We start from the raw sequence: 12,370 nt of genomic DNA on the forward strand, positions 1-12,370 counted from the left end.
CTGCCCACCAAATCTTAAAAGTTTGTAGGGAGAGAGGCCTCAACTGGGTTTAGCCAAGGTACTGTGCAGGTGTTCTCAATCCCACGTCATCATCTCGAGGCTGTGTCATAGAAGCAGCCCCTGGGAGCCAGAAAGGCAAGCAGAACCCACATTCCAAGGACAGGGGAAGTGGTGAGGAGCCTCTGATCCCTTGAGTCCAGCTCATGGGTCAACTGGTGGTCACATTTAAAAAAACAAGTTTATTTATTTATTTTGAGAGAGATAGAGCATGAGCAGGGGAAGGACTAAGAGAGAGGGAGAGAGAGTTCTGCAATGTCAGTGTGCAGAGCCTGACTCGGAGCTTGAACTCATGAACTGTGAGATCATGACCTGTGCTGAAACCAGGAGTCAGACGCTTAACCAACTGAGCCCCGGGGAGCCCCCTGGTTGGTCACATATTTTTGGTGACCTTCCCTAACACTGTGTAAGAGGCTGTGTTGTGTGTATAAAGGTTTCCCCCACACAGAGGAGCTAGGACATTGGAACTGGAGTAGAGTTGGAACACCTGCTTAGCTCATGGACTGGCCAGAGTAGATTTTTTAAAAAGGCAAGGTTAGCTTTAGAAAGCACTGCTAGTCACCATTAGGTTTATGAATTTTTTTTTTTTGTAGCAAAATCACTTCATAAAGTTTTGCTTCCAATTGAGGCAGATATAAGAACATCCCAGTCTCAATAGGCTTATAGCTTATAAAATTATTTTATTGCCTGTAATGGTGAACCTGAAACGGTCTTGGGGAGAAGGCAACCAAGCCCCATGCCAAGCCTTCCCTGAGAGAGTGATGTTGTCTCTTTTCTCAGGTGGCCAGCAGAGCACTGAAAATCCCCACCTCTAAGATTTACATCAGCGAGACAAGCACGAACACCGTGCCTAACACCTCTCCCACAGCTGCCTCCGTCAGCACTGACCTCAACGGACAGGCCGTCTATGTAAGGAGCCTGGGGAGCCAGCAGAGCTGAGGGCCAGTCAAGGGCTTTGGGCCCAGAGAGCTCCCTGGGGTGGAAGCTGGAATGGTCCTTATAGGCTCTTTGGCTGTGGCCATGCCTTTGGCTGTCTTATCCAAGAGAATGCTGTTCCTCCCAATACCAAGTTGAAAGAGAGACCTAAAAGCCACAATCACTTCTGTCAAAGTCAAGAAGGATGAGTATAGGATGGGGAGGAGACTTGGAGGGTCCCAGGGGGCGTTCTGGAAAGACATACTCCCCAGTGTTAGAACTGGCCACAAGACCATGGACTGAAATTGGAATTCAATTTTGCAGCTGGCCAGGTCAGACCAACTCACTTCTCTTTCCACATAGAGGCTGTAATTAACAGAGGAGTTTGATTGGAGAAGTCACTTCCTTTGGGTTCCCTCAAAAATTTCATCTTCTGTAGCCTAAGAACCGGGTGTTCTCCCAGCAAGGGCCAATGCCAGTTCCTGTGGCAGGGTCCTGGAGTGGAAGCCACCCAGTCATTCTTAAGAGGGTGGCAAGACTCTTTGAGTGGCACCTTGGGCACAGCATTACTTGGAGGTAGCCTTGCTGAGGCCCTTGGGGTTTGGCCTGGGCCAGGAAATACGGAAGACTGATATGTCTGGTGTGTGGGCATGTGTTCTTAGGAAGCTTGTCAGACCATTCTGAAAAGGCTGGAACCCTTCAAGAAAAAGAATCCCAGTGGCTCCTGGGAAGACTGGGTAAGTCTGAGCTGATCCAACGTGCTTTTGAAGAGGAGAGAAATTAAAGGCAGGTTCTCTGTCCCTGCCGCAGCAGGAACAGGTCACCATCTAGTCCCAGAGGCAGAGAAGCTGAGTGGTCCGTAGGGTTTCACAGCACAAGTAAATGCTCCACCTTGCTGGGCCCCTTTCTCTAGGGTTTTCATAGTGGAGGGAAGGCACTGGAGGAAAACTTCTGAGCCAGGATCTTGACAACCCCATGGCGACTGGGGGTTTGGCTGCCCTGAGCCTGAGAAGGTAGGGCGACCTCTGAAGGTGCCTGACTCGGGCCTGGTTCCATACCCCACTTGTCCTGAGGCTTGAGGAGTCTGGTTTTCCTCAAACCTGCTCTCTGAGGGCTGCTTCGCAGCACTTCCCCTTCCTCAGCTCTGGAGTCTGGGTCCACTGAGGCTCCATCTGTGAAGGAGTGGGGAAAAAGACATTTCCCAAGAGTTTATATCCTTCCTGTGGTTTTACAAGTGGCAGGCAAGCCACTCTTCTCATCACAATAATGAGCCCAGTTCTCTGGTTTCTGGTTGCCTGTGTGTCGGGAAACCTCAGAGGGAAGCAATAAGGAAGTCTGTCTCTGGGGGCAGGCGGGGGGCTTCATCTCTTCCAAAAAGCAGACATCTCAGTGGCACCCCTGCTTTACCATCTCCCAGAGTAGAGTTGGGGTGGGAAAGTGAGCACAGTGGGAACATAGAAAATGAGCCCACACCTGACCCACCTCAGATTGTACTAGTCTCCCTCCATAGACTCAAAGAAAATAAGCTATTTTTCTCAGACCCACTCACCTTACTGTGCCACACGTGACCTCTACTTCCCGTCCTACACTCACAGATACCGCACACATAAATACCCCATGAATGTAGGTTGACTTTGGTAGTTTGGATTTTTAGCATGGAGACCCGGAGAGGCAAACTTGAGCTGGTCGTTGAGGGGAGAAAAGGATTGGGACAGATACAATGCAGGAACCACACGAATGGAGGTGCAGAGGTGTGGGGACATCGAAGGACTAAAATACATGAGTTTGGCTGGCATGGCGATGACGCGTGGGCAACATAAAGCCAGAGAGAGGATTGGGGTCCTTAATGTGAAGCATTTGCTCTATGGACAATGGGGAGTCAGCCAAAGTTGTAGAGTAGGGGAGTGATGTAGGCAGTATGGTATGTTAATATGCTCACTGTGATTGGGTCGGGCTACCTGGCAGCGTGGGGAGGCTACGTGATGGGGGAAGACCAGTTAAGAGGCTACTGTAGCCCCCTAGGCTTCCAATGGTGGGGACCTAGTGCAGGTGAGAGCACAGTGCGGTCACCCAGTGCAGTGAGAATGTGAGGCAGGGTGTGGAGGCGAGGACCACCGGTACAAATAGTTGGTCAGCTTCCGGAGGAGGAGGGGGAGCTCATGAAATGTTAGTGCTGGGTCAGGGATTCTGGCACCCACGCTAAGCCCTTCCTGTTGTCTCTTTCCTCTCCTCAGGTCACAGCTGCCTACCTGGACGCAGTGAGCTTGTCTGCTACCGGGTTTTATAAGTAAGGACAGTGCTGCTGTCACCCACCTCACAAACTGTGGTCATCCTAGCCTCTGAAGTCCCCTCCCGCACCAAATGCTCTCAGCCTTTGGTCAGGAGAGAGCAGTCCCACCGAGACGCTTCAGTAGACTTGTGTCAATTTCAATTGAAAGATGCTCTGAAATACCTGGCATTGCCAACCTATGTGCCAACGAGGCAAAAGCATGAGCTGTCATTAAGAGAAGACCTGTGTTCTAGTTCTGGTCTTAAAGTGTACCATTCCATTTGGAGAAATGAGGGATTCTCTCTGAGCCCTTTTCCTCATTTACGACATGGTGGGACCATCCCTCCCTCGGCATTCCCCTAGACCCAGGGCTGTCTGCTGTGTGGCGTCACCCTTGTGTGTTAGTTACTCTGCTGTGTGCGTTGGCTTTGTTTACGGAGGCTTTCCTGGGACAGAAAGAGAGGAAGATTTAGAACACGTGGTCTCGTTCCAAAGTGCAGAGTTCAGGGGAACTTGACGTGGGACTTGGAAAAGAGCACATGCCTTCTGCTACTTTGAACTCCAATAGCAGTACGAAGAGCTAGAGACCCCACCCAGCTGATGTGAAGGCTGGAAGAAGATGCGATCCAATTTGCTATCTCCCATAATGTTCTAGTTTTCTCTGGAGAATTTAATTAGGACCTTTTCTTTCACACATCAGTAGGTTTGGAAAAATAATTCAGTATGCATTTTAGGCAAAGTCACGTTTTGCCAGTGCTCCCTGGGTTATGTGACATTTGACCTGCACAGGCAGAGATTAGAGCAGATGTTCTCGGACGTTCTCGTTCCGTTGCCAGAGTTGGTAAGACTGGGTAGGATACAGGAACACCCAGGTGAAGATGATGACGTCAGAGGTCAAAGGAGGTGGTGGGTTCTCCTGGGAGAAGCCTTTTGCCTCAGCTCCGAGTTGGTTTTGTTTTCATGCAGATTCCGATCCCTTCAGCTCACGTTATTTCTGTGTCATGCGTAGAAAAACACAGAGGCAGAGTACTGTGAACTCCAGGTGGGAGAATATGCACGCACACACGTGTGGCTCGTGTGAACTTGGAATTGTATCAGATACTCAGGATCAAAGAAGAATAACGTAGAAGAGAGCATCTGCTTTTATGAATAGCACTTTCCCCCAGTCATTTGTTGACACTGAGAAGGGGCCAGTAGCCAAGGAGAAATGCAGGCAAGGGGTTAAAGGTACACCCAGGCTGACATGAGATGCTGAGCTGAACTCTCCCCTGGAGAAAGGTGAGCAGCCCAGGAGGTGGCCCAGACAGGGCTTTGGTTCTGAGAGCTTGAACTCTAATCCAACACTTCCTTTGCGTGTGGCTTTCGTGTCCTTCGTGAGCTTGGGCAAATGTGTCACCTGCTTCTACCACATAGAGGCGGGCACACGGATACTATACACCCCTGGGCTGCACAGAAGGCGTCACATAACGGCCATTGGCAGATCCTAGCAGACATGAGGCAAGAAACTCTGGAATACCTGGGTTTCATTAACAGGTCCAAAATATTAAAAACACGTGGACTCTTTTGAAGGGCAACTGAATGAAAAAATAAAACCTGTGGAGTCTTAGGATTTTGTGGGACAAGCTGTGTGTGTGTGTGTGTGTGTAGTGGGGGTGCATGTTAATCTTAATACATATGCAGTATTTTCTGTTTTCTCCCCCAGAACACCCAACCTTGGCTACAGCTTTGAGACGAACTCAGGGAATCCCTTCCACTACTTCAGCTATGGGGTGGCTTGCTCTGAAGTGGAAATCGACTGCTTGACAGGGGATCATAAAGTAAGAAGTTTGCAAAATCTTAGTACTAAGTTAGGGGAAAGAGAAGAGAAACTTGTGAACTGCAAACATCAAGAACCAATAGAGACACACTTTCTGGCTGGGAGAATAATGTGTGATGTCACAGCCTGGCAAACTTCCAATGAAGGACCAGAGAGTAAATATTTGAGGCTTTCTGGGCCACAAAGACTCTGCCTCAACTACTCAATTCCATCACTGTAGCACAAGATCAGCCATAGATGTATGCAAACAAATGGGCATGGCTGTGTTCCAGTATGATGTGATTTGTGCACACTGAATGTGAATTTCTCATAGTTTTCACATGTCGCGACATATTCTTATTTTTGTCAGTCATCTAAAACCGTAAACACCATTGGGGCACCTGGGTGGCTCAGTCGGTTAATGTCCGGCTTGGGCTCAGGTCATGATGTCACGGTTGATGGATTTGGACCCCACATTCGGCCCTGTGCTAATAGCTCAGAGCCTGGAGCCTGCTTCAGCCTCTGTCTCCCTCTCTCTCTATCCCTGCCCTGCTCGTACTCTGTCTCTCTCTCTCTCAGAAATAAATAAAACGTTCCAAAATCTTAAGAAAATGTAAACACCATAATTAGCTCACAGGTCCTACAAAAACAGGGCACAGACTAGAATCAACCCGTGGAATTTAGTTTGTTGTCCCCTTCCTTACAGTATCTATCCCTACTTAGGTTCTGAGTCCCAGGAGCCTGGGAACCAGCCTTCCTGCTCATGGGTGTGTGTGCCTGTGTGTGTGTGCAGTTCCTTCTGATCGCCCAGAGAGTGTGGCCACTCCCATCCCCTGCCTAGTGGCCACAGACTCAAACTTCAGCATTGATGATGCCAGTGCAGACTGACAGGGATAGGAGCACCCTGCCTGAGCATGCCTGGGGCACGCTGCTTCTGAAAGTCCTATCTGGGTTGACACGATAATTTAAGGGTCACTGAGCCCCATGTATCATTCCGCACATTCCTTTCTTCTCACACTGTTTGTATTTTGCCATCCACTTTAGAACCTCCGCACAGACATTGTCATGGATGTCGGCTCCAGTCTGAACCCTGCCATTGATATTGGACAGGTAAGGCACATGGGTGACCAGGGTGGTCATGGACTTGGCCACTGGTGTGTCCCTTCCTCTCCCAGCGTCACCAGCCAATGCTTTTTGTCCGACGTCATTTTTAAGCACGTCTGCACATGGTATGAAGTGAGTCTCCCCTAGCAGGAGTTAGATAGATGAGAGTGCACTTGAGGCTGAAGACAAATTAATGTCAGTTCTGGAAAGGGCATTCACACCTCACAGAGCAAGATGATGAATGGTGAAAACAGTGGGTGCACGTGCACGCACTCCCACACACCCACACACACGCACATGCATGCACACAAAGACGTGTAGGCACACGTGCCCATGCGTGTGCATCCACACATGCACAGATGCATGTGCACGCACTTTGAGAAGGAACACGATGAGGAATGCAGGTTGAGTTTGGGATTGGTGTGCAGGCAGTGGGGTCTGAGGTCAGAGGACTTTCTCCCTTCTCATTCCTCTTCCACCCAGGACACATTTTGTCTTCTGGAAGTAAATGCCACCAAGCATGGTGTGCTGGAGGGCGCTGGGGCAACAGACACAGGTTCGAGCAAGAGAAATAAAGGGGTGGCTCAAAGAAAATCACTTTTGGAAAATATAAGAGTGTTGGGTAGAAGAGGTGGGACAAGAGACATAGGCTTCGAGGACCGAGCATCTGGTAGAAATCATCAGTTACATTTGTCAAAAGTGGACTGTTTCTGAGTATATAGAAACTCAGCCATTAGTCACATCTGTTCATTAATTCACTGAACCACCACCGCGGGAGTCCCTGCTGGGGGTAGGCACTGAGCGAGCCACCTCACACACAAAGATGATCAGCACCTGGTCTCCCCCCTGAACAACTTGTTAGGGGCGGTGGAGCATCCACGGTTTCCACCGGGAGTGGGAGGCTGGGAGAACAGACATGTGGGCCAGCGGGGCGTGGCAGGTGCCCTAAGAGAGGTCTGTAAGCCACAGCAGGGGCTCCCCTTCTCCCAGAGGGCAGGCAGGGCTGGGAGTTCAAATCTGAATCTACTGTCCAGGAACTTCCTCCTCTCGTGTGCGGCTACCTGAAAGCGCATGGGCCCACTTAGCTCACAGGAGTTGTGTGGGCCCCTGAGGGCTGCTCTGCAGCCGTTAGCCTGGGACCCACTGCTCAGCCTGGAGTTGTGTTCACATAGGGGTGGCATGGAAGGAACATCTCCGCCTGCCCCTGCAACAGATTTTAATGACATATTATGCCTACCATGGTCTGACCCTTCTGGAATCGCTGACAAGTTCTGAGGCCAACCTTCAGTGCTAATGCCTTCGCTCTGCCTACACCAATGCCTGGCGAAGGCCCAGATAGCTGATCCCAGGCCGGGCAGGAACCAGCCAGGCTGTCTGCGGAGGGCTGCTTTTGGCTTCTTTCCACGCCCACTCCCCGTGGGGCTTGGCGCCTATTGTGGGAAGCGGTATCCGTCCTTGGGGAGGAGCAGGCAGAGTGGCCACGGTCTCTGTCTGGCCTGCAGGTAGAAGGGGCGTTTGTCCAGGGCCTTGGCCTGTTCACCCTGGAGGAGCTGCACTACTCCCCGGAGGGGAGCCTGCACACCCGTGGCCCCAGCACCTACAAGATCCCTGCGTTTGGCAGCATCCCCAGTGAGTTCAGGGTGTCGCTGCTCCGTGACTGTCCCAACAAGAAGGCCATCTATGCGTCCAAGGTACTGTTGCCCTGGGTCTGCACTGTGGGAGGCCATGGGGGTAAGACCCACCTACCGCGTGGGTCTGCAGGGGCCTTGTCTGGAAGAGACCAGGGTGCTTGACACGAGTTTTGGCGAGGATGGTGGAGCGATGGGCAGTCCCTGCCTGGGAAAAAGAAAACTGGGATGACACCAGCTCTGTGTGGTCAAAGCCAGCTCCTTTGGGCGCACTCGGAGAGATGCCTTTAATCCAGTCCTGTAGGTCAAGTCCTGACTGACATCCATGTCTCAGGTGTGCATCTTGAGCTTGGTCCTAAACAGGACCCCACAGGTACACACCCCTCCCTGTTATCCCTTAAAAATAGCACATTCACTGCAGATGGGGCAATACTTCTGTGCAATCCCTTGTGCCTCCTTCAGTGGCTGGCACCTGCCTTGAAACTTGATCTGCACGTCTCAAGGATTAGAGTCATCCCTTATTTCCTCCCGGTCCCCAGTAATTATGAAAAATGGTTGAAAATCCCATAAGCTGATTGATACAGTCCTAATCAAAGAAGGAAAACACATAATCACTTGTAACCAGTGAAACATACCCATTTGTTCCTTTCATGATTTACTTCACCGTGGTTGGGTCTGGGACACTTTGTGATCTCGCCATCGACTCTCACGCTTTAGCATGCCTTGGGATCACGGCAGGCTCATGAAAAAATACATATTGGTGAGGCCTATCCCTAGAAATTTGATTCAGGAGGGCTGGAGTAGGACCCTGCAACATGCATTTTTAATGAGCATCTCTAGTGCTTTTGATACATGGAATTTCTGGTCAGTGCTTTGGGGGAACAAAACCAACTCTGCTAGAAAATGTTTAATTCCTATTGGTCATGATGCCTAGATTCCAGACGATGCTGTAAGTATAATTAGGGTGCCTACAAGTATAATTAAGGAGCCTGTAAATGTGGGTGTCAGGGTTGCAGGTAGAGGATTCCCCCAGCCTTATAACTGCGAGGAAAGGGTCCAAATTCAGGTCAGACGCTTTGTCCATAAAATATAATTATTTAAAACAGCTTTGAATGGTACATTTTCTTTGCATGGTGTCATCAGAGAAAAGTGACACAGTAAGAGTTGAGAACGCCATCGAGGTTGAGTCATTTACCAGATTGATTGTTCTCAGCCCTGAAGAATTATGAGCAGCCTTCCTGTCTTGCTGGCCGTGGCCCGCTGGGGCTGGCTGGGGTTCCTGGCATCTCCAGCCCTCCTGGCGCAGAGGCTGGGGTCCTGTTGCCTGACTCCCTGTCCTGCGCTCTGTCCGCCCAGGCTGTCGGCGAACCGCCCCTCTTCCTGGCAGCCTCCATCTTCTTCGCCATCAAGGATGCCATCCGTGCAGCTCGAGCTGGGAACCCGGATTGTAAGACGAAGAAGCTTTTCCAGCTAAACAGCCCCGCCACCCCGGAGAAGATCCGCAACGCCTGCGTGGACCAGTTCACCAGGCTGGTATGAGGCCCCTCGAGCACCCACTCCGTTGGGGGGAGGCCGGGCAGAGGCGGCCCATGCAGAGACGAGAGCGGGATGCCAGGCTCTCTGTCCACTGGGCAGCCTTGGGTCCTCGCTGCCTTCCTTGTGCCGTTGAGGCACCCCCTCGATCTTGCTGGAAAAGAGCAAGAAATGAAGTTCGTAGCTGGGCTTCCTTAGAGGAAAGAGGGCTCTTTGGTGCACAGCGGTCAACCACAGATTTAAGTTTTTCCCTTGAAGATGAGGGTGATGGGTAAACGTCCAGAAGAGCCTAGTCTTTAGCGTCGATCACTAGCACTTTGGGGACCCTTCTTTGCGAAAGCCACTTTGTGAGTGCTGTGGAGACGGAGACGAAAAGCGGAGTTAAGGAATTGATTAGATGCACCACGTTCGTTCTGCGATGACTACATGTCATACCGATGCTGGCACACGGATGCCCACAGAGATTTGTGGTCCTTTAGGAAACCAGCTAATTGTATTTTGCGGTGGCTGGTTACGACCTTAGTGTACGTGGCAGCATGTAGGAGGAATTCTATGGTCTTTGGACCATGGGAAGCGCTTCCATGATACTTGTAGTGCACAACGCCTGGCCACAGAGGACCATGCAGGGACAGGTTCTTCCCCTGTTGCCTCTGAGTTGTGCTGAAGCGGGCTCCGCCCACACAGGACCCTCCAACTGCCTTTGCAACAGCAGCCTGTATTGAGTTAGCAGAGCCAAATTGTTCCTGATAACCCAAGTTGGATTTCCTCCTGGGTATTTGTGGAAGATTTGTTGGGCCTTTTTGGTTTAGAGGTGAAATGGGTACTCGTGGACCAAAAGGGTTCCAGGCATGGGAGGTTGTGGGAGAGTCTTGAAAGCAGGCCAGTCTGCCTTTTCAGGCCTCAGCACCAAGGGTGAGGGAGACCGAGGGGTCCCCAGGTAGGCCACTGTCATCTGCTAATAGCTTTAGCTATGGGGTAAGACCACCAGACCACGTGTGGAGTTTCCAGGCAGCGAGGATGCCCACAACTCTGCAGCAACCTTCCCACAGCTCAGAACCTTCTCACCATGGCCACATGCTGACAGTTTCCCAAACCCCTTCCCCGGGAGACGAGGTGCTGCCTGGGTCCCGATAAGCTTACCCAGGTGGCCAAGTTAGCTCCTTGAAAAGAGTCTGATGCAGAACTCATTGATTTAATGAAGCCCTCCAGGTCCTCGGACCTAAAGCACAGATTGTGACCCAAGCCCCTTTGCTCTGTTATAACACACCAGTGAGTGAAATCCCTGCAGCAGGTTTGCATGAGTAACTGATTCTGTGACCCAATCATGATTTCAGGGACTGTGTGTAGCACGTGTGAAGGGACCACTTCCGTATTTGGTCATTCCTGTGGCTTCGGGGCCTACTAGAGTGCCTCCCACATGGGAAGTGCTTGGCAAAACTAAAGGAATGACTAGGCAGTTAGGGCGCCCTGCCCTGGGGGCACTCCCCACAGCTGAGACTGCAGAGGGATGGCTGGCCTTGGAATGGTGGCCGGCAGTGGTGGGAGGTGGCATGGGCATCCGAGTGGGCAACGTGTCCTGTGCTATGGGAAGACCCCGGCGATGACTTTTCTATCATTCCTTCCTAGTGTGTCACTGGCACTGCAGAAAGCTGTAAGCCCTGGTCTGTGAGGGTCTGACGACAAAGCCCCCAGCAGAGTCTGTTTATGCTGCGCGGGAGTTTCCATGGAGCATGAGACATGCCTGCAGAACATGATCTATACATGTCATGGGGTGGCGGTGCTGTGAGTCATCAGGATGATGTGTGGAAGCACACGGAATGCATTGGAAGATTCTGTTTTGTTTTCGCTGAAGATTTTGATCAAAAATATGGTTTGCAAACATAATGATAAGCAAGTTCAGAACTCTTAGGCCCACGTGGCTAATATGCAATGAGAATCTTTGTATGTCTGCTTTAATCATGTGTGTCAAATAGGTGTACGTGCTCTGTCCCAGCTCACAGGCAAGGCTGTATAGCCTCAGGTGCTGACAGTGTCTGTCCTTCAAAGAAGATGCCCCCCCAGCCTCCGGAAGCTTCCATCCTAAACCAGAAAGTCTTCCCTTCAAACCAATGAACATTACAGTATAACCGCTGACCCATAGTCAACTTTGCAATGGGACAGTGGGGTGAGATTCAAATCCCTAACCACCTTTGATCATTGAAGAGAATTTCATGGTTAATCTAACCTTGCTAAGCGGCAGCAAGAAAATTATTCTATAGCATCCAAAGCCGACCAACCCATTTACTGAGCACCTACAATGTGCTAGGTTTCTTTCTCTTCCCCTTTGTACAGTAAAAGAAATCAGGTTTAAAATGTTTCACTCGAGGGGCTCCTGGGTAGCTCAGTTGGTTCAATGTCTGATTCTTGATTTCGGCTCAGGTCATGATGTCACGGTTGGTGAGATCAAGCCCCGCACCCGGCTCTGTGCTGACAGTGCACAGAGCCTGATTGGGGTCTTCTCTCTCTCTCTCTCCCTCTGTCTCTGCCTCTCCCATGTGCGTGTTCTCTCTGTCTCTCGAAACCAATAAACTTTATAAAAAATTAAAAATCTTCATTCGTTGCCAGAGTAATTTCCATTTAGAAATCACGCTACCAAAATCAAGATCAGCCCGAAGAATCACAGTCAAGAAGCCTGGGTTCTCATCCCAGCGGCGTCTCTATCTGTGTGACCTCAGTCTGTCACTTCTCTTTTCAGTGCTTTTCCTTACTCTAGAAGGAAAGAACTGGACTGGACTAATCTCTAAGGCCTTCCCTGGCTCTGAAAGTCTATAAATATACGACCCGAAAACTCCAGTTACATAAGGGATCTGCAGCTATCAGAGACGTGGCTCCCTTACTGCGATGTGACATCTGGGCTTATTGAACTCTGCTTCGATTCTCCCAAGTTCTTGAAGTTGGTAAAGAGCACAGGAGAGGAGCAAGCATCCCTCTAGCTGTTCCAACAGGTGATTTCATCGCTGTATGGTGCTGGGTGAACGATGTGACATCGTCCTGAGCCTTCACTTTTCCAAACACCCAACCTTGTCCCAG

The 12,370-nt window shown here is 50.6% G+C and overlaps 1 protein-coding gene across 2 annotated transcripts in view; it reads left to right on the top strand.

The window, feature by feature from the left end:
• LOC123581274 (xanthine dehydrogenase/oxidase) overlaps positions 1-11,288 on the top strand; it is a 59,006-nt gene extending 47,718 nt beyond the window's left edge. For both annotated transcript variants that reach the window (XM_045447242.1, XM_045447243.1), the window contains exons 29-36: positions 838-966; positions 1,635-1,709; positions 3,207-3,259; positions 4,944-5,058; positions 6,081-6,146; positions 7,643-7,831; positions 9,125-9,301; positions 10,928-11,288. In XM_045447242.1, the coding sequence (XP_045303198.1) occupies positions 838-966; positions 1,635-1,709; positions 3,207-3,259; positions 4,944-5,058; positions 6,081-6,146; positions 7,643-7,831; positions 9,125-9,301; positions 10,928-10,978 (855 nt within the window). In that variant the 3' untranslated portion in view covers positions 10,979-11,288. The remainder of the gene's footprint in view (positions 1-837; positions 967-1,634; positions 1,710-3,206; positions 3,260-4,943; positions 5,059-6,080; positions 6,147-7,642; positions 7,832-9,124; positions 9,302-10,927) is intronic.
• The last annotated feature ends 1,082 nt before the right edge of the window (positions 11,289-12,370 follow it).

The sequence above is a fragment of the Leopardus geoffroyi genome, chromosome A3 (genome assembly GCF_018350155.1).
Source record: "Leopardus geoffroyi isolate Oge1 chromosome A3, O.geoffroyi_Oge1_pat1.0, whole genome shotgun sequence".
In the NCBI taxonomy this organism is placed as follows: domain Eukaryota; kingdom Metazoa; phylum Chordata; class Mammalia; order Carnivora; family Felidae; genus Leopardus; species Leopardus geoffroyi.